This window comes from Dendrobium catenatum, unplaced genomic scaffold, assembly GCF_001605985.2.
Source record: "Dendrobium catenatum unplaced genomic scaffold, ASM160598v2 original_scaffold_27042, whole genome shotgun sequence".
Classification (NCBI taxonomy): domain Eukaryota; kingdom Viridiplantae; phylum Streptophyta; class Magnoliopsida; order Asparagales; family Orchidaceae; genus Dendrobium; species Dendrobium catenatum.
The window spans coordinates 1,007,147-1,030,257 of record NW_021345501.1 but is presented as its reverse complement, the minus strand read 5'-3'; the positions used below and the strand labels follow the sequence as shown (position 1 = coordinate 1,030,257).

The 23,111-nt window shown below is 33.3% G+C and overlaps 2 protein-coding genes across 2 annotated transcripts in view; both read right to left on the bottom strand.

Moving 5' to 3' along the window:
• LOC110112841 (structural maintenance of chromosomes protein 4) overlaps positions 1–10,084 on the bottom strand; it is a gene marked incomplete at its 3' end in the record, with an annotated part of 37,795 nt that extends 27,711 nt beyond the window's left edge. Inside the window, 8 exon segments of the mRNA XM_020845188.2 lie at positions 1,737–1,812; positions 1,883–2,040; positions 2,124–2,202; positions 8,215–8,345; positions 8,591–8,767; positions 8,834–8,935; positions 9,180–9,269; positions 9,785–10,084. Coding sequence (XP_020700847.1) covers positions 1,737–1,812; positions 1,883–2,040; positions 2,124–2,202; positions 8,215–8,345; positions 8,591–8,767; positions 8,834–8,935; positions 9,180–9,269; positions 9,785–9,922 — 951 coding nt within the window.
• A 9,395-nt stretch (positions 10,085–19,479) lies between these two features.
• Positions 19,480–22,898, bottom strand: LOC110112868 (40S ribosomal protein S15-like). The gene is made up of 2 exons (XM_020845248.1): positions 22,698–22,898; positions 19,480–19,847 (listed from the first exon to the last, which is right to left on the bottom strand). Exons 1-2 carry the CDS (start codon positions 22,881–22,883, stop codon positions 19,734–19,736), a joined length of 300 nt encoding a protein of 99 aa, XP_020700907.1. The 5' UTR covers positions 22,884–22,898; the 3' UTR covers positions 19,480–19,733.
• Between the last annotated feature and the right edge of the window lie 213 nt (positions 22,899–23,111).

The window sequence follows — 23,111 nt, the reverse complement described above, 5'->3', positions numbered from 1 at the left end:
AGGGCTGGTCAATTTCGGGTTGGACCCAAAAAAAACCCATTTTGACACCCCTAGTTAAATGAGAGATGAACTAGAAGGAGAACCCCCTAGGTGAAGCCCTTGATGCATCTAAAATCCAAAGCTTGAAGACCCACAGGCTAAATCTGTAAAAGAAAATGTAACTGAGTTGCATAAGGCAAGCAACTCAACTGCCACTCATAATTGTAATAATTTAGACATTATTTTACTTTCCTGTTGGTTTATTTTATGTATATATACACAAATTTGTTTGTTTACTCAGTGCACATTAGAAATTCATGTTTTTTCTAAGTCCATTCACTTGCTTTTGCTTAGGGGCCGCCTAGACATGTGTTATACAGTAGGCTTTAGGATAAAATTAAAATTTCTACTAATTAAAAGATCTAAATAAAAAAATAAACCATAAGATAATATGCATTCTTTTTTACCAAAAAAAGCGCATGACTTACTTAAACAAACCACATTTTTCAATAAAACATGAAACGATCATGCATAACCCAGTGAGTCACATGTAAAAGCCCTCACATAAGAACCACATAACAAAAATCTGCATTCAATAAGTCAACATTTGCATGCCCACATGGTTTGGCATTTTAACCCAAAAGTCAAGTTCTAAGTCATGCCTTCTAAATCAAAACAGTCTTAACTATATTGCATATGTATTGAGACCGAACTATATGGTTATAAAAACGTTTAAGTGGGTTAGCTGGCGGTCCTTTCTAGGCAGTGTTGTAAGCCCATAGATCGGGCTGATTTAAGCTCATGTGAGGTGTAGATTTGTAAGTCCCTTGCATTCCATTATTTTTAGGTTCGAGATACTACCCCTAGGATCCTAGGCTTAGGTTGACTCCAATCGTCTTATCAAGCAAAACTCGACACAATCCCATCTAACCAACCCCCCCCCCAAAAAAAAAAAAAAATACAACAAGTTAGCTACCAAACTCTATTTCTTGTCGCATAAGCCTGTTATCTATAGTTGTACCCAAGAAAATGTGTCCTAAACTGCTCTACACGGCATCTCTCCATCTCTTAGAGTAAAACTCCAAGCCCAATACTCGGCCCTCTTTCTCTAATGATTGCTCTCTCTGTTTAACTTTCTCTCTTTAACATAATCTCCCCTTTCCAAAGAATTCTCTCTCCTATTGTCTTCCATCAGCATTTACTCTCTTAACAAAACAATCGAGCACCTATCTTTCAATCAACATCCAACCCCCTCATCTAGCTCTTTTTCTCTACCTTAAAAATCATATTACAAAGTATTTCAACTTGCAACAAAAAGAATTATTATGCACTGCCATCTCTGCTTTTACTATGCATAACATGAGCATGATTTTTCAACTTGTTAACAAACTTAAGGGTGTTTATATTTTACTCAATAGTTTAGAAGCGAGTTTATTCATGTTCGCCTCATTTACCTCCTTAATAATCAGTTCACCCACATGATGCATGCAGGAACATCAACATAAGTATTTATCCCGTAATCAACATGCCCAAAGACAAAATAAAGAGTATGCTGGCCTCTGTTACAAAGGTTAAGTATAGAATAAAAGTGCATAAGAAATTTTTTAACAAATAAATCTGTGCTTGTGAAACTCAACATTAACATACGCTGACAATTTCCTTTATATTTGAGCCATGCATGAGCAAAACAACATTGATTCTGAATGGCCTCAAATAACAAGCGAGTGCATAACTATAAAAGGATGCTGAAATATTACCTCCTGTGTTTTCAAATGCTTGTTGTAAACACTCTCTAGTTCCTTCAATATCTTCAAGTCGTGTTGAATCTTCTCTCTGAAATAAAGCTCTTAGCATTTCATTTAATTGAGACAATAAAAACAATTAGCTCTAAATTAATGATAACCTTTCAGTTGTGAGATTTTCCTCTAATGTTATGACATTCTGCTTCAATTCAGTGACATGGGCATTAGCATCCTCAAAAGCAAGCTTAGTTGCATTCTCCCTGTACTTCAAAAGTCTCAGTTCCTTCAGCATATAGGCTTCAGCTTCATTTTTTGCGCTCTAAGGAAAAAAAATATTAACTCAATAATAAGTTCCTTTATATATAGAACAGCACAAAAGCATTTACGAAAATATATATGCACCTCTAAGCTGTCTTTCTCTTTCTCAGCAAGCTTTACCATCTGAACTGCTGCGGATCGCTTTTCGTTTAGGGACTCTAATCTGCAGTAGCATAATTTTTCATGGATATTAAAAAATGGATTGACTAAACACGCTATAAATACAATAAAAGACACAGGTTATCAGTAGTCCAAAAATGTAAACAATTTTCTTAAAATTATTGCTCATAAATATAAAGGGAATGATTGGGGTAACCAATGTATGTAATGCGCTCTGTGTAATTAGCAAGGAAATATGTATAGAGAACCATGAGATCAAAAACGCCCTGCTCCAATCCAGGCCTCAAGAGAGGTAACATTTTCAACATGGACTCATCCATTTTAAAAACTTAATAGAGGGAGAAATTTATCAAACAAAGTAAAGACAACAACTTGACTTCAATAGACCTTACGAAAATAGCTTTAGGTTACTTAGTACCACCTAGAAATATATCTAGTACCAAGCAAGAAACAAGAAATTGTATGGATGTCCTATTTTATCTTTACATAGTTAACTTCAAATGCTTTATGGTGCAAAATATTGGCCATTAAAAGAGAAGCATAATATTAAGTTAAGTGTTGCAGAGATGAGGAAGTGGATGAGACCATGACAATTTAATTATTGTTGTTTACATTACTTTATTTTATTAAAATTTTAAATACAATGTTTTATTAAATTATTCAATTATTATGTTTGAAATCTATCATGTTTATAATGATGAAAGCTAAGCATTAAAGATATAAAGTGATCTAATATATATATATATATATATATGAATGATACATATGTTTAAAATTTCATGAAACAAATAAGGAAATTACAATATACAAATGGAAAGTATAAAAAGAAAAAGGAATATGCATGCAAAAATTACAAGAGTTCACCCTCTTATGGTACTAGCTGGGGACGCAATGTATACATGCGCGCTGAAAGGAAATGAAAATGAAAATGAAAATGGTTGTATCTTTATTGGTACATTTAGACAATGCTCATATATTAATGGAAATGGAAATAGATTAAATATCAAATGAAAAAGAAAGGAATGTTAAGTGGAAATGGACAAATGAACTAGAATATGAATTAATTTATGTGAAGAATAAATTATAAAACTTATGGTATATGAAAGAAAATGCATATGTTACTTACTAAGAAAGTTGTATGTTTATTTTATATGACTAACTGTTGTTTATGAAATGGTGAATATCAACTGACTTTACTTCGTAAGCTCACTTTATTAAATTAACTTCTTCAAGTAGGTCTCTTGATAAGTATAAATGATTGAAAGAAAGGATTTTATGTACAAAAAACGGCGTTCAAATGAAAGCAGGTAAAATGTGTTATGTTTAAATGCATATTAAATGTACAAGAAGTGTTAGTGGTTCTTTAGTGTTTGAGGAATATTAGTTATTACTATTATATGTAATTGCGAAAAAAATATATTAATTGTCCGCCTGTTCGTTCCCGTCTCATTAATTCGAGTCTCCAAGCCAGGTCATGACAGCTTCTGGGGCATTCCCGATACCTCAAAGTATAAAAAAAAATTCACATTATGTTTGCTGCTATAAAACATTTTCATCAGAGCTCCCACTAGACAATGCCCCTACTGGTGTAGATGGTAAAAACTTAATTTGAGAATTCTATGAAAACATAATATATAATGAGTTTTCATGATCAAATCACTATATTCATCAATCATTATTAGATTTAGCCAAACTAATGAAGTTATCATCATGAATCCTCCCTTTCATTCATCCTTCTCAATATATTGTACAACTTGTTAACATATTTACACAAATCATTTTTCACATATTCTTCTTGTCTTAACTTTGGCCTATCATATTTATTCCAAATCTTTCAAAAGTAATCTCATCTATCAACCTTTTTTTTAATCTTCTGCCTTTATTGCAAATTTACAAATCACTTGACTCTATATTTCATAATCTTATGATCAATAGATACTATTCCAACCATGGCCCATCCTATTTATTCCAAATCTTTCAAAATTAATCTCCTCTATCAACGTTTTTTTAAACCCTTCTGCCTTTATTCCACATTTCCAAATCATCTAACTCTATTTTTCATTATCTTATCATGAATGGATGCTACTCCAACCATCCCACAAAGATAAATTTTATTTAACTATTATTACAAAAAAATCATGCACTCATGTAAAAATTCTTATTTTTGCACACTAATCTATTTTACTAATCACTTCTTACTTCGCAACACTCAAATGCATAAAACATAGTTTGTACAATTATAGTTTTATTAAATATACCTTTATGTCTACATGATATTCTTTTACAAAATAGTGTATTACTAAAGCACTTCTCTATGTTAACCAACAAACATCAAATATATAAGTTATATCCTTGTAGATAGGGGTGTCAATATTTGACACGACCCAAAAACCCGACTCGAACCCGACCTGAAAATTTCGTGTTAGGGTCAACCCGAACCCGAAACAGGTCGGTTTTGGGTTCAACATTTCGACCCGTTTCAAAATTGGGTCGGGTTCGGGTAAACCCTTTGACCCGAAATTGACCCGATTTTGACCCAAAAATCAAATTTTGACCCGACAACCCGAGATTGACCCATTTTTTACCCGAAAAAGAGGAGATTGACCCCTTTTTTACCCGAAAACAAGCAATTTTTTGTTGGAAACGGGTCATGTCGGGTTGACCCAAACCCGAAGCGGATCGGGTTCGGGTCCGGAAAACCGACCTGTTTTCAAAAATGGGTCTGGTTCGGGTTGACTCGAATAGTGCCGGGTCAATTTCAGATTAGACCCGAATCCGACCCGTGACCCGAAATTGACACCCCTACATGTAGATATCTCCATTCTTATAAATAATATGTGCAAATTGCAAAATACTTAAATCCCAAGATACCAACAAACAAAGGATCACATCATGTCTAAACTTATAAAAACTGAAAAAGACGATCGTAGATCGTCGCACACTTTTCGATGCATCGCAACGAGACTTAAGTGTAAAATTAAAGTTAATGAAATTCGACGAAAATAATTTTATAAATTCCTAAACATATACCTAATCTTGCTTATTTTAGAAATTAAAATTAATCAAAGTCTCATAATACATATTTTATCCCTAAGCGAATAGAAGGCCGGATTTGTTTAAGGGCAATTAAGTCATTTGGCAAATTCCAATTTCTCTAAATAGGCAAACTGAAAACCTCTCCCTCATTTCCCTTTCGCATGCATCAGCCAAACCGAGCAGAACAAGAGGAACGGGTGGACCGCGGGCTCGGCGGGGGTGGCTCCAACGGCCATTTTCCGGCGAAGAATTTAGTGCAAATCAAAGAAGACGATGATGAGAGTCTTAAGGTACGATTATTTTAAAACAAATCTCTCTAGATTTCAAGTAATTTGGAAAAGAACTTCCTAGAAATTTTCCAAATTCTCGTTTTCTCACAAAATTTCTTTATGAACCCTTTAAGGAAGGATTAGGGAAGTAATTTAATGGTGAAAAATTGAAAATGAAGTTTTTTTGAGGAATTTTTGGAAATCGGAAAGTTAGGGTTTTTTACAAAAATTTTAATTTCTTTAAAGTGCTTTTATAAAAGTTGTTTCTAAAGGCCTTAGGAATGTATTTAAAACAAAATTTTGACTTTTTGAGTTTTATAATAATTTTCATTTTCTTAATTTCCCTAATTAATTTAATCCGAAAATTAATAATATAATTAATAAATTATGTTTAGGGATAATTTTGAAATAAAGATTTGAGTGAAATTTAAGATTTAGGGTTTCCAAAATTTAATATTTTAAATAATTCCGAAATTATAAAATTAATTATTTTAATTATTGAAAATAATTCTGATGTATGCTTAGTTCAATTATAATTATCTTTAGGTGTGGATTAAGGAGACAACAAGTGGTTAAACAACGTCGTGTTGCGTTGTGGTGGTTGTTCGCTACTTGCAAGATAGATGAATTACATTTAAATTGAATTTATGAAATTTAATTAAATATTTCTGCACTTTTAAAATGTTACATGTTAATGTTCATGAATTTTCTATTATTGCTTTAGTTTTACAATTATTGTTTATACATATGGCATGTTATTTAGAATGTTAAAGCAAATTAAACAATTTCATACATATGAGATACAGAAGTTTATTACCCAAAAATCATTAAATATCATATGATGTATTGAATAGTTTTTAATCCCTTGATGAATATAGTTATTATAAAGTGCATGTGTATGTTGATCCGGAAGTGCCAAAATGGTAATGAGGTTCTACGAAGCCAAATGGTAAAAGGGCTTGCAAAAGTCAAATGGTAATGGGGTTCTTCGGAGCCAATGGTAAAGAAAATGGTCAAAAGATTGTAAATGATCAGTACAAAACTCTGGTACTTCCGGGACGGGTGATTATCATATTATGATTATGAAATTTATGCATTTAATGAAAAGATTTAAGTTAAAGGAAAGTTTATGAAAAAGAAAGAAAAAAGGATTTAAGGAAATGTTTTATGCAATGATTATGAAAATGTTTTATGAAATCATACCCATGAATGTTTATTATGATCCTTTATTGTTTCATTTTGATGCTTAATGGTATGTTTAAGAAAGAAAAGAAAAATATTTCATGAATTTAAGATAAATGTTTTTTACTTGCTAAGCGTTGGCTCATCTTATTATTGGAAATATTTTTCAGAAGATATTATTAAGATGTGATGACTACGAGACGACAATATACCTACAGTCGTAGAGGGCCTCAGGAAGAAAGGATTTTATGTTTTCTGTTGATTTTGAGTTCAGTGGTTTGTACCTGTGTCTGAACAGTTTATTGGAGTTTATGTAATTGTGTTGCAGTTTATGTTTTTAGTTTTTATATGAGAAGAAACAAACTTGGAATACTTTAATTTGATGTTTTTTAGTGACTCTTTCATATTAATAGATGATATTTATGTTATGTTATAAAGGTTAAAATGAAATTGATTATGGTTTATACGTATTTTTCGTACGACCGACTGTTCCCGCCTCGTTATATTCGGGCTAGCCGGGCTGGGTCGTGACAAAACTCATAACTTGGAACCAATTTTAGACACTACTTTGAATTAGAGGTTGTTGTACCATACCCTACTGATCCTACAATGTTTTTCACTAGATCATTTACAAGCAAAATAAAAAATACCAATATGCCTATCATTGAAATACCTCATCTCCCACCAATTTGTGAAGGCATCGATGATCATGATTCTCAACAACATTTTAATTCATATGAGAGAATTTAGAGTGCTAATACTCTAGTGAATAGAAAGTTCCATATCCTATTTATCAAACAAGGAAGAAATCATTAAAAAATTTTATCAACATTCCCCTATATTCACAAGACTTAAAGCAAGATACATTTCAATAAATTTAAAGGATTCATGTCATGATTATTCAACAAGTTTTATACTGGCTGACGACTATCTAAGGCAACACTCCACTTTTCTCATCATGGATTTGGGACCAGGCAACGGCAGTGTTTCTTTTTTTTTGTAGTTTTCAAGATCCAAAATTTTCTCATCCTTGACAATCATGGTTTTTTTCTTTCTTTTTTTCCTCATAACATGATATTGCTCTTATTGTACTCATATAATTTTCTAGTTATGATATTATATTTTTTTAATGTAGTATAAATATATATATAAATATTAAAAAAAATATTTACACATGTTTCAATGCAAATGGGCTGCGAATTTAAATAAACATAACTTGTTAGCCTTTTTGTGATCTTATACAACATATTTTATCAAAGACAACTAGATACTATAGAAATACATTTGAAGTAGTTGGAAAAAGACTTGAATCTCCTTTGCTACTACAGATTATAATCAATAAAATGTACTGCGCAATAACTATAACCGAAAGTTGCAATAGTTAAAAAATCCATTTAAACAATAGACTTCTTCAATAAGTGACGAAGTATACAACTCTTAGTTAAATCTACATTTAAGACTAGCTTGTTCTCATAAGCACTATATATGGATATAGAGAATATTGAACAGTAAAAATTCTAATAATAGTGTTAAGATAAACAAACTAGAAAACTTAAAGTTCAACTCACTCTTTATATGCTGATTCAATCCTTTCCACATATTGATTAGTTCCTATGATGTCTTCAAGATATTCCAAGAATCCCTCGTCATGGGGTCCTTGTGACTTGGGCTTCATTAGAGAGATTTGCTCAACCTCACCCTACAATGAAAACAGGTAGACACAAGACCAAATAGATTGCAAGGCATGAAGTGCAAGTGGTGATTGATGATATGAAACTCCATAAACCAAGTACATGTCAACCTCCAAAACCAAAAAGTTGGCCTGATTAAAGTTTTTAAAAACTTCAACCATTAAAGAATTTTGCAATTATGGATGTGAAGTCCCAGATAAGATGTAAAGAAGCTGAAAATTGAAAAAATATTTCAAGATAACCCTAGGCATACCTGAAGAATTAAAAAACGGTTATTATCAAGGTCTACTCCTTTTTCTTTCAACTTCTTTGTAACCTCAGTGAAATTACTACCACGGTCATTAATATAGTACTTTGATGAATTGTCCCGGAATGCCACTCTGCTAATGAAAAAGTTACTGCCTTCAACAACGTCAAAAGATCCATCATCCTGAAAAACATTACATATAAATATCATGAAAATCTTAAACAATCACTTAAATCATTAAAGCATTACCTGATCAACAATTTCTTGAAAATACACCGAAACCCCGGCACTATCAACGTTTTGGTGGTTGCTGGAATTATGTATCAACTCCGATACTTTGTTCAGACGCATCTATGTAAAAGAGCAAAAGCACAATGAACAACCAGAACGATTGCAGTATAACGAGTGCATGCAGTTTGATGAAATTACTTAAAACATTAAACAGGCAATTTAAATATTTCCGCATTCATTTGGAGCTAACATAACATACTTTCATTCCATCGAGGAAAATTTACCAAATGCAGCGATTCAAAATGAAGGTGTAAAGTTTCACAAACAATAAATCAAGGGATATTAACATGGAGCAAAATTTTACCTGCTTTGCCCGCTTGCCAAACACAAAGAGCATAGCATCGATGACATTACTCTTCCCGCTACCATTAGGCCCAACCACCGCTGAAAAACTCTGTCAAGAAAAAAAAAGCTGCTCATTTTTTAAACAAAGAAGGTAATCCGGCACAAGAACGCAAAAATTGCACTCCTGAAGTTTATATGTCCAACTGCATGCCAAATCACTCAATATCCTAAACAGTACAGAAAGTTGTACTGCACGAATTTTGATCATCGAACAAGCAAAATAAAAATCATACAGAAAAAACATCCAATGACATACAGAAAACAAGGACACGGCTCAAGCAGAAAACTTGTTAACCCAAAGGAATGTTTTTTTCCCCCATCAGACGACAAAATTTGCAAGTTACAGGAAACAGCTACCTATCATCTGTAAAAAAATCATATTACTTGTGCTGAGAGGGAATTAAGTAAGAGAGCCAAAGAGAGGCCTTTTTACATTTAATGTCGGACTCTAGGGTTTTTGCAAGCATCCATCCAATACCTAAAATAACTCAAAGAAGTAAAATCCAGGAAATTGGGGGAATGAACTGCTGGATGAAGTCTAGGGTTTGGGGAAAACAGAAAAACCTTGTCGAAGGGCCCGATCCACTGCTCGCCAGCGTATGACTTAAAGTTGCGGAGAACCATCTGCGTGATGAAGAGACGTGGCTTCCTATGCGGCGACGCACCGGCTGACTCCACCGCCTCAGCAGGGCAAGTCCCCATGGAAACCTTGAATGCCAAGGTAAGATGCTGGGCGATTCTTCTAGCTCTTTGGGAAGAACGCTAAGAAATGCTATCTAACGATGAACGCAGTCGCACTTCGTAAGATGTGAGGTTTTAATAATAGAAACATTGTTTGGGAGGGAAACCAACGAATGCTCGAAATGTTCCGTTTTAACTTTCAATATGCGGAAATTTTTTAAACGATTATTTTTAAACTTAAAATTAATACGTATAGAAATATTCGATAAGTACATATAAAAGTAGTAGTATCAGACAATTTATTTATATTGAAAATCCAAAAAGTGAAAAAAAAAAAAACCATGAAGTATAGCTCAGTTGTAAAATTAACTCCATAGCAAGTAATATAAAGATTCTTCTTTTCTTCATTATTGAATTACAAATAAAGTACAAGATCAAGCGTTTACATAGGCATAGTCTATACTAAACAACATGGCTTAATTTTTTGAATAAGGATTATAGAAATGCTATGAAGCGGGCGGCTCTAATCGATTAGGGTTCGAAACCCTAGTAAATCACACGATTATGGATGGTGACGTGGATGATCATGGGTTGTCTAATCGCGCTAAATGCACAATCGGACAGCTCTGATTAACCGACTTTATTTTAGTTCAAAATGAACTGAAATTTTATTTGTTCATTAGTTTTAAAATACCCAATGAAATTCTATGAAATTTGAAGCATTTGCTCATGGTATCCTAATCTTCCAATGCTTAGAGTTTTGGATGCTCCATGCATTGTAGATTTTGAGTAGTTTCAAATTGAAATACTAGCTAAATGTTGAGATATCTCACCAACCAATGGATGGATTTTAAGGATTTTGGTCTTGCTTTTCTCCTGGTAATTTCTTCTTCAAACTTTGAAGAAGACTCCCCAAGCTGGTTGTGGATGGATTGAAATATGTGTTCCAAACTTCACTTTCTCTTGCTACCACCTTCTCTCTTTTGTCATTACAAATTAACGTTATTATAAAAAAATAATATTAAAAACTAACATAATATCTAGGAGCATAACCCTACTTATCAATACATAGCTAACTCTATATAGATCTCAAAAAAAGTAAACAAGTGCATCCACATTATGTTATATATTCCTAAGTAGATATTGCACATAAGCTTGGAGCTGTGTTTGTGTATGATAAAATTCTTGTTGAACTTGCTGTAAATCTTGTCCATTTAGAAAAATCATTTTTCTTTCCATATTTATAACATCGCATCAGCATTTTATTGTATTCTAGAAGCCATTGATCATATGCCTGACACCAATAACGGTATAAAATATTATGATCTATGTGAAGCATGAACATCCCCATCCCCGGTTTAACTATACTGTGACGCCCCAGGCATTCATAGTGAAAGGATTCGAACTGACAGTCTCGGTCAATCTCCATTCCTGCTCCCACGCTCGGACCTGAAATTGTTAACCACATATAATGAGCTTCAAAAAGCCCAGCAGGTCACCTAATACCTATAACTGAAATCAAAGCACGGTAAAAGCAATATGCATGTCAATCAGTCGAGTCCATAACAGTCAATTGCACATGATCAATGAATCAATGCAGATACGAAAATCAGTAGTCAATGCACAATCGATAAAATCCATAGTCAACAATAGGAGAATCAATAAACAGTAGGAAGAAATCCATAAAGCTCAATAAACCAATAAATACAATACTTCTCGCAAGAATCCAATCAAATCAATAGAAGAAAATCATCGTCTCGATAATATCAATAAAATCGATCAAATCAATCATCTCTGGTCAAAATCAATCAATACGTCGTAAGAACGATTGAAATCAAATCAACACAGTAAAACCTATTCCATATCAATCAATGAATTACATGCAACAGTTCAATATGGTGTATCAATAAAACAATAGTATCAATGAGTCAATAGCAATGAATCATTATCAATGAATCAATAGTATCCATGTCCATAGTATCAATAAGTCAATGTAATATCAATATCCATATCAGTATCAATATCAATGATCAATGAATCAATGAACAGTGGAACAATGCGAATATCAATGAAATCGTACAGTAACAATAAATCCGTAAATCCGTCCGTAAAGCAATCCAAAATCAATAAATCAATAAATCCATCACGAGATCAATATGTCAAAACCGCACACATGCACTTCAATACAATAGTCTTACTGAACAAGTACATCGCTGGCTATTAAGGCGTTTTTCAAGTCGATAATCCATAATGCTGTTGTAGAAATCCATAGTGCTATTGTAGATATCTATCCGTTGGTTCAATAAGAGTCGTCACTCTGTGCCTGTCGGCTGCCCGTCGGCATAGTAATATCCTTATGACTCACAATCGTTATATCAATGATCAATAGAGGATAACACCAGACCCTTTTTAAAGGAAAGCCCGTCGGCCCACCATCCTGTACAGGTCAAGTCGATCTCCAACCAACGGTTCAACCAGTCTTTACTTGTCTTTCAGTAACAATAATCAGATAGTCACAATCGTATGCATTCAAATAATCAATTTCAGAAAATCGGAAATCGTACGAAAACTCAGCGGCATAACGGCAGTATACGGAATTTACACAAAATTCCTAAAATCAGAAATTATCAAATTAATACAGAACGTGCACAACAACAATATAAGACTTTTATTCTACTGCTCAAACAATTTCCGACATCATATAAATTTACAGTCAACATAAAACACCGCTGAATCAAAACTAACTGGTCAAAATTCTCAAAAAAATAATTAAAACGTGCAGAAATACTATATAAATAACATACCAAAAGTTGTGCGGTGAAACTTTCGTCAATACAAAGCGGTGCGCGCTTTTCGGTAACGAAAACACAAATCTGAGCACAAAATTATCAAAACTCAACATCTTCGAAAACAGAAATAGGATTCGGAGTCCTTACTGCGAGATAAACACTTCTCCCAACAGCGGCGACGAACGAAAAGATCTCCGCGGCCTCCGAAATCCAGCTTTTCCTTTGCTTTCCTTCTCCTTCTCTCTCCTCAGATATTTTTTTTTATAAAAAAAATGATTTTCTCTCTCATCAAATCAAGCTGATCTTCTTTTAAAACAAACCTGATTGGCCCGGCCGATCGCCACATCGTTCAGGACGATATGAACAAAATCCAATCGTCCAGGACGATAATTAATTTCCTTGGACGATAAAAACCCTTGCTCACTGACTTTTGTCATGCACTGATCGTCCCAGGACGATCCTGAGAGGAAAATCAGATCTTGGAAGGCAAATCAAATGAACGAGCTCTCACAAACCTAGTCAAACCAAAATTTGGGTTTGGGTTCAATACACTCCTAATGACGTCTAGGATGCATTATAAGAGGTTCCATGGCTTGGTTTGATTGAGTCATGTTGAAGTTTATATAAAATTTCATTTTAACTTTAAGGGGCATTTTGTTCATTTAGGTCCTTGGTAAACTTTAGGTCACAACCAGGGTCCACCAAAGTGCATTTTTATATTTGATATGTCATAACAAGGATTATGGACATATTCAAAAGTTTTGAGGAAGGCCCCAAGGTCAAATTTTGTAAGGTAGAAGGTCCAATGACATATGTTGTAAAATATTTGAAGGTTTTGTTGCCTTTGGATTTAGACTGAGTTTCCAAGGTTAGATGTCTCAGATTGGCCTCAAATTTGGAGGGTTGACCCTATGCCTAATCAATATGCAATTTATAGATCATGAATTTTTGTCATTTGATTTGATTTTGAGGTGATTGAAAAAATCACTCAAAAAGGGCCATATGACATGGGACTTTGACCTTAAATTTTAATTTTGAATTATGGACTTGAATGTGGTTTTGGATTTGATTGAATGAGTTTGGTTGACCTCATGATAAAAATGAGGTCAACACGCTTAGGGTCAAATCAAAGTAGGCCAAATACTCGGCCTAGAGTATGCACCATCTCAGTAGGATGCCAAGGACTCCCCTTAAGTGATTACATGTATGTTTTATTATTTGCATGATTGTAGGTTTTTTTTTTTTGCATGATTGTAGGTATGTTTTTACATTATTTGAACAAGTTTATAGATGTTGAAAAAAATATAAATTATTTTTAACTTTTATAATGAACTAATATATTGGACATTGAAACTATAAATTATTGATACATATTTAATAAATGTATATAATTAATATTGTACTTTAATGAATTTTATCTCTTAGTAAAAATGATGTTAATAATATTGTGGACAATGAAGAAGTATATTATTATTAAGTTTTATTGATATTTTACATTCAAGACATAGATAGAATTTTTATTATTAGCTAAGATGCAACACATTTGATGTTATTTTAAGGAAAATTAAGAGTAGACAAGAACTTCACACCTTTCTACACTGGTGGATGAAACTATCTAATACAAATTTCAAAATATGGTACATTTGAATACTTAAAAATTGTGAGATATTTAACTATTAAACCATGGTAGTTCATGATTTTTAGTTAATCTAGCATATTAGAATCATGTAATTGTTGATTTTTTACACTGCATATCAACATTGATGAAGTCTATAAAGTAGTATTCAAGGATGCTACATATCAAGTATTGATATTATATGTCAAAATTGAGCATATTTAAAATGACGGATGCAACACTGAATGAATTACATATTAGCTTATACGAAAATCATCTTTGACAATATGGTCGTCAGAACTTAAGAATTAATTACGTTAATGATGCACACAAATTTTTTTAATGATACACTAGTTTTATTAGTAATTTAATGTTTTAATAAATTTCTTAAATTTAATGATTATCCATTTTCCCTTTACTTTCAATAGACATACTCTTTTGTCCTTAGATGCGAATGGATAATGCATCCACACAATAGTTTTCCCAAAGATTGACATCTTATTAGCAAGAGTCTTTCATAAATGATTAGTTACCTTGTTCTCATATGATATTTTATGGTAGGAACAATTGAGCAAGCACTAATGTCACATGCATATATTAGCCTATTGACTAAGCATATGAAATAGTACACTTTGCATTTTGCAATGATTTTAGTGATAGCAATGATGATCATGGCATATATGGTACAACTCACAGTAATAATAATGAGTGTGGGGGCATTATTTAGTATAATAACATATTCATGCTAATAAAAGTGCAAATGATCATATCATATATAGTAACGACTATATTCTTGAATGTCAGATGACATGACAATGGGGTGTAGATGCAAAATTGATAGTATCACTAATTATGCATGATCAAGTTGAGAAAAATTCATTCCAAATGAGCTCTTTGCACACATGATTTTCCCAATGAAAGGTGGAGCTCCAATGTTCATTAAATGATTACTCTACCATTAACATTGTTGAGTATCATATAGTTTGTTCAAATAAAAAAAATGTTTGTGTTTATTTGCAAAATAATAATCTATCATGGTCATGCTCGTGGCACTTACATGCACAAAGGAGTAGCTATTTATGTGGGGCATAGAAAATCTCAGGTGTTACTAATTACACGTGCACCCTATAAATATATTCAATCATCATAAATGCACTTCAAATTTTAACTGCTATCACATAGTCCCAAGCACCCATCAACATCTTGATCTAAAATTGAGGGAAATTATCAAACACATAGAAGCAATATTTAATGCCACTATATTGTTTGTAAAAGTTTAGTGTCTTCATATAGAAGGCCATCAATGCTTTATTTGAAAGATAGTAAAACAATATTGCTCATTGTAAAGATTATTGGAAGCTATTTACTTTGCTATAAAGGGTTTTATTTACAAGATACAGGCAAAACACTCAAATCAATTGCAATAATTTTTTTTTGGTTTTTGGGTCATGTGTGGTGGATGTAGATTTTTTTAGCCTTTCGTAATCTTAAGTGGTGCTTTCTTACTCAAGAGAAGTATTGAGGGACATTATTGATGATGTATTGACTTTCATATATGTTCTAAAATTTAGCTCAATCAAATGAAACAAAAATATCAATAACATTTTCTCTAATCTTCCCAACTCCATATCTCTTTCGCACATGAATTGCTCATCTCATTCCACACTCTCTATATTTCCTTAATCCCCCTTTTATTTATATAACTTTCTCTCTTCTACTTATCAATCCTCTCTTAGGCTTCGTTTGGGACTGCTTTTTTATTGCTTTCTAAAACAGAGTTTTAATACAAAAATAAAAAAAATTGTACCAAAACTCCGTTTTAAAAAGCAGTAAAAAAATAGTCCAAAACGAAGTCTTAGTTGAGCACCAAATCGAATCTCCGATGCCTATTGTTATGAAAACAATTGTGCAAATGGGAAACCTCGGCTTTCTCATCCCAATGCCACTGGCGACCTCCCAGCCCAATCTTGTTCTTATCACTAACTTTGTAAGAAAAATATAATAATATCAGAAAGAGTCAATAAGTTTTATAAATAGATCTAACACTACCATTCTTCTGAGGAGGGAGAACCATGATTTTCTCCTTATCCTTAATTCTAAGGGAGGAAGAAATTCTAACGGAATATTTCAAAATTTATGAATTCCTTTCTAGACAAGTTGACAATTATTTATAATATATTGTGCCCATGGTCATTTTCTACTACTTTTCCCATAATTTTCTGTTGCAATCAACATTTTTTGGCTATTGAGGGCTACTGCGAATACGTCCCCGTCATTTCTCTATAGCCACTCGAGGGTAGGATAAAAAAAGAGGCTTACCTTGGCTTTAGGGTTTGTTTAGTTTGAAGTAAAATGTAGAAATTTTTAGAATATTGATGTATTCTTTGAAATAAAATAAATGCAACAAAGAATTTCGATGCATTTGGAATTCGTCCGATTTGTACGATTTCCAAATATGACATAAATTCATATCCATTATCGCCTCCCACTGCCACCTTCGCTACTACCGCTACTGTCACTCAACGCCATTGCAACCGCCACCCACTTCTGAGTGTCGCTACCACCACCGACTTCCATCATTGCCTTATATTGCAACCACCACACACCACTATCTGCAATCAGTGACTCATATTCAACCACAACTGCTATTACTGATCACCAACCTCCCCCAACTTTAAATTTTAAATTATATTTATTTTATTTCAAACTAAATAATAATAATAATAATCATCATTATTAATTTTATGCTAATCCAAATAGCTCCAAAATATTTGAAATATAACACATTCAGCCAACCAAATAACCCTTTATCAAGCCAGCAACAAGGCATCTTAAACTACTGGGAAGCTCGAAATGCAACTGCAAGAAACTTCGATGGTTTGGCGCTAATTTAGGATTGATTTAGTGATTTTGTTTTAAAATAACATTAATCGAGCCTAATGAAGCATTTTTACTTTGAAAAAAAAAAAGAAGAAGACCACATTGTCTGCAACTGATTACATTTTTTTCGAACTTGAATGACAGCAAAAATTGTTTTAGGCAGGGCATCGCATCCAATTTTATATTAACTAATTGTACCCTAAAAAATTACTAATATTCCAGTAATCAATCTTCGAATAAACTTGAATTTTATAATAATAACTAATTTCGTCAACCACAATTTATAAATTTGACCGCTACTTTTTACTTGATTTAAAAAAAATGTATACACATTTTTTTTCTACAATAATATTAAAATTTTATTTTTCTGTACTAATTTTACACAATAATAAGAAAGTATCTCAAACAAAACCTAAGAGCCTGTTCAGAGCTGCTGTAATATTTTATCTCATTATATGAGGCCGATGATATGAATCATTTTTTGTCATGTATTATGAAGAGTTAAATTCTTATTTAAATCTAATAAAAAAAAATACTATTTATGACACTCCCATCAGAAAATTATATGAGATTTTCACTTTCATTTCTCCACAGAAAATGCTAACAAAATTGTTTTTCACATGAGGCTAATGCAGATTGATACGAGCTTTTATGGCTTAAAAGTTGCTCTCTCGAGTTCTTTGTTTTGCTAGATAGTCTACTATGAAGGTTTAAAAACCTCATAAGCTGATTGCCCGGGGGTTTTATGTACAAAATGGATGTAAACTTTGCAATCTCTCTCCAGAATTCCACAATCTATTATTCTAATGCAATCTCTTCCTTTAAAGATATTTTTTTAATGGAACCTATAATTAATTTTACTTTATCTGCAGCACATCAATTTAAGCAGTGTTGAGAAAATGTTGCACCTGATAATTTACTCTGCTATGGTAGTCAGAGCCCTGCATTGGGTATCTATACCCATACCCACCCATGTACCCACCCATACCCAATGAGTATGGGTGGGTATGGATGGGTATTAAACATCGAGGGATAAATCAATTTACATTGCTAATCACCGTATATCTTAATACTACTGCAATCATCACTACGTATTATGCAGCACTTAACCACGATACGAGTACGATAAATTTGGATATGCGACTTGAAAGTTTGTCATCATAACACATGACAACAAACTTCAAGGCCATCAATCCGTGGCAGACTGCATTCAAAAAACATGGAAAGCGAGTGGGTATAGGTGGATACGAAATCCCGGAAGTCACCATGAGCGGGTGCAGGTGGACGAAGCCCGTCTAAGTAAAACATGGATACCCAACCAGGACCTCATGTAAGACTCTGCTGGTAGCCTTAGGAAGTCACTCGAAGAAGAGAATTGATGTCCGTCCAAATTTTATTTCGTTGTTCTCATTCTAAATATAATAGAAAACAATCCTATCTAGCTTTGTACACTGGGACATTACATTAGAAATCAGTTCAGACATCTGAGAAATATTTGGATTCGTAAGAAATGGCTTTCAAAGAACACATGGATGGTGGATTCAGGCGCACGATGGCAAAATATGCAGGTTCCATCAACAAAAAAACATTCCTCAAGCTCAAAACATCATTAATTTGCAGACCATCATTCAGAAAAAAGGAGAAGTGGGAGCCATCTGCTATACAGAAACTTTGGTTGGGGTCTTCTTCTACACGCAGCCAGCTATAGCCATATAGGGGTGTCAATATTGGACCAGACCCGAAACCAACTCGAAAATTTCGGGTTTAGGTTGACACAAATCCGAAGCGGGTCAGCTCAGGTTCGGATCCGGAAAACCAACTCATTTGCAAAACTGAGCCAGGTTCAAGTTGACTTGGAAACCCGGAAATGACCCGAAATGACCCAGAAAAGTTACCTTCACAGCAAGGCAACGAGCGAGCGAGCGAGCGATCGTTATCAAAGGAGCGAAGTCGAACTTCAACAAAGGAGCCAAAGAAGCGACTCATGCAATCTCCACAAAATATGCGGGGTCGGGTTCGGGTCCGAGAAATAGACCCATTTGTAAAAAAGGGTCAGGTTTGAGTCGGGTCAAACAATGCCGGGTTAATTTGGGATTAAACCCGAACCCAACCCGTGACCCGATTTTGACAACCCTATAGCCATCTTCACTATAAAGGAAGAAAAAAGTGATGACAATTTTATCTAATGAATGTCTCGCTGAATATCTCATCTTTATGGTTGCCTTTTTGTATCTAATACTCGCCAGGTTGAACATTTCAAAACTGAACTAGCGCCAACCTTTCACTAATAAATCTTGACCAGAAAAGTACTGGCCTTAAGCTGTTCTACTTATTTGACTGATCAAAATAAAAACAAAAAATAATTTATAAATCCATACATAATTCGATTAAACTTCTGTCAAAACACCAAATCAAAAAGCATTATCTATCTGACATGTGAAAAATAACTAGCTTGAAAAACAGTTCCATAGAGCAATTCTAAACCACAAGAAAAATAGAGTAGCAGAAACTCTCAGCTCAGGAAGTCTAAAGGCTCCAGATCTCGCTTTTACTTCAGTGGAATGAACCTGGACGAGTGGGTTGCACCAATACCAGGCCTACCATGCTTCACAGGCTTGTAGGAAATGGAGAACTCAGCCAGATAGTGACCGATCATTTCAGGCTGTCATAGCACAAAAAGAAAAAACTCGGTAGATTTGATAAAAAAAATAAACATAAAGATACCAGTCATAGATTTCTAAATATTTGTTACGAAAGTTAAGATTACCAATATATAAAATTGCTCAAACTTATTATCAACAAAGAAAAATCTGAACAAAGAAATACAAAACAGGTCAATTGCAAGAGAAATCTATCTATAATCCCTTGATTTGCAACATCTGCTTATAGATTGAAAAATAATAAGTGAAGATTATCATGAGAAGCTGAATGAAATGCTAAACCAAAAAAAGGGATGCAGGAAAGAAGAGTATAGTAAAGAAGATGCTTTTAAATATGATAAATGTAGAGCTGTAAGTGAAGTAATAAACTCCATGAAAAAATCAGTAGTTATATATTAAATTATTTAGGTAATTGAATAAATTTGAATGAAAATTTAAAAATTAAACATAGAAATGAACAACCTCGTCCAATGCCCCACTTGTTCATTTAGGTTCATAAGCATGCTTGTTTGTTAAAGCTCAATAATATTAGTCAAATAAAATTTTTATTATTTATATGAAAATTTAGTCTAATTTCTTATATCAATTATTTATATTATATGCTCTTGAAAACTGTGTATATTATTTGAGGTACAAGTATCATATAAATATCAAAATATAGACCGACATACAACAATAATAATAACAACATAACATCGAGCCTTTATCCCACTACGTGAGAATAGTTACATAAATCATTTTTCTTCATTATTTCCTATTAAGAGTCAAGATCAAAATATAGCCAAACATAAAAAGTTAAAAATCATTTTTATAAATGTTTGAATTTAGCCAAATAATATAAACAAGATCCACCGCCCCCTCATCCCGTCGGCATCACCTTGACCGCCGGCCTCCCCCTTGTTGTTTTCCCCACCATCCTCCTCTACACCAATTGTTAGTTCCCTTATTGCTTCTCCACAAATTTCAAATTCTGAAATTCAAAGTTGAAGTTTTCAAATTTGCCCGCCGCCAAATTAGGAAAGTTTTCAATGAGATTTCAAATTTTTAAATTTTGAATTTGAGCGGATTTGAGATTTTCATAATTAATTAGGCGAAGCGAATTAGGAAACACATAACTCCTTTTCCCTCACTCCCAATCCCCTCTACATGCTGCCGGCCCCCTTAATGGGCCCCTCTCCTTTAATGCTTCATTAAGGGAATTAATGTCATGCTATTTGAATTTCAAATCCTTTTAATTTCCTTCCCATTTTAATTAAATCTGAGAATAATTTCAGATTTGGAGTTTACCTCATTCTCTATTCCATCTAACCTAGCCTCCTCTAAACCCTAACCGTCTCCCTTCCCCTTACCACTCGCCGGCCACCCTCTCCCACCGTCCACTCCCTCTCTCTCTTCGCTCCCTCTCAAGGTGTCTCTCCCTCATTGACTTGAGATGGATGATCGATCCGGAGTTGAGTCCGATTTTGCTTACGAAGGTTAAGATTGCATGGATCTTCTCAACTTGCCTTCCTCAACTTGATTCCAAACATTGTTGAATGCAAAGAGAAGGTCACCCACCACTTGCTAATCATTGTGATCAAGGCTAGGGAAGAGAAGCTACGGAAGGTTTATAGTGAATCACGTCATTTCTCCGAGAAGGTGATCTTCTTCCTTGATTCACTTACTTTTCAAATTCTACTTACTTTGTTGAGAGTTGTGCAAGCAAGAAATTGTGTCCACTAATCGCCATCCATTAGTAATCGTAGGCTTGTTACTTCTTTGTGATTAGATTTCATTGTTAAGTCTCGGTTAAGTTGGAAACTATTTCGCATGCAATGTCTTAGTTTCCCTATGTGTTTTGATTCTCATTCTCTTGTGTGGCTTAGCTTTACTGAGTTGACCCTTTAAGAGTTTTACCTTGTTGTTTTAATCACAAATAACTAAAATCTGGAATTGCTCCTAACATATTTTGTGCAAGTTTCCGATTCATGCATGTTGTCCTACATTAATAATATTAGTCAAATAAAAATTTTATTATTTATATGAAAATTTATTCTAATTTCTTATATCAATTATCTTATATTATATGCTCTTGAAAATTGTGTATATTTTTTGAGGTACAACTGTACAAGTATCATATAAATATCAAAATACAACCCGACATACAACAATAATAATAACAACATAACATCAAGTCTTTATTTCACTACGTGAGAATAGTTACATAAATCATTTTTCTTCATTATTTCCTATTAAGAGTCAAGTTCAAAATATAGCCAAACATAAAAAGTTAAAAATCATTTTTATAAATGTTTGAATTTAGCCAAATAATATAAATAATACTTAATGAACAGTGACAAATTTTAACTGAAACTCATAAATCCATTTCCCTAATAATATGCATATATGTTTAAATTGTTAATATTAAATATATTCAAAGCTCAATTATGACTCAAACTAAAAAAAATAGTAATAAACAACTTTGGAATTTTTTTTAAATTTTGGAACATGTTCAAGCATAGATAAGAAAATAAAAAAAGAAGCTTAAACAACATAGCGTTCAAATTTACAGCTCAAGTCAAACATGACAGGAATGGAGGGCAGTTAAACAGTTGTTGCTACTCAGCCTTGCGAGTATGCTAAAATCCAGGGAACATGAAAATTATCATACCAGGAAAACAAAAGGCAAAACAACTAAGAGCCTCCTTCAACGTTTATAGTAAGTCCTAAAACTACAAGCTTTTGTATTGGCGGCCAAAAGAAGCCAAAAAATACATCGATATCCAGCATAAATTAGATCTATAGCAAGGTGAAAAGATGCATTGCCAGTACTCTAATTGTGTTGATTGAGGATTTTTAAACAAGAAACACACCTTTATCTCAACCTGATTGAAAGTTTTTCCATTATAAACTCCAATAATGCTTCCAATCATCTCTGGAACTATTATCATGCTGCGGAGATGAGTCCTTACGGGCTCAGGCTTCTCACCAGGAGGAGCATCACGCTTCTGTATAAAAAATTGACACAAGTAGTTTATATTAATATCTTGAAAGTACATAGTTTTAATTCATATAAATTTTATCACAAATGCCCTTTTCATTTGCACTTCTTCTATCAAAAAATATAAACGCAAACTTAAACAAAAAAGGGAAAAAAATTTAGACGGCATTAAGCGAGGTACTATAGTAGCAAGAAAACTTGCCTTGGATGTTAAAAAAAATGTAACTACTTAAGCATCATTAAAAAAAAGAGAAGTATCCAGATCAGAAAAATATGAATTACATGC

Excerpts from the sequence above, each read along its gene's own strand:
- LOC110112868 (XM_020845248.1), bottom strand. The coding sequence starts at position 22,883 with ATGTACTTTCAAGATATTAATATAAACTACTTGTGTCAATTTTTTATA. Across the intron at positions 19,848-22,697 it reads TCAATCAGGTTGAGATAAAG|CCTGAAATGATCGGTCACTA; the intron begins GTGTGTTTCTTG and ends GTGCTATGACAG.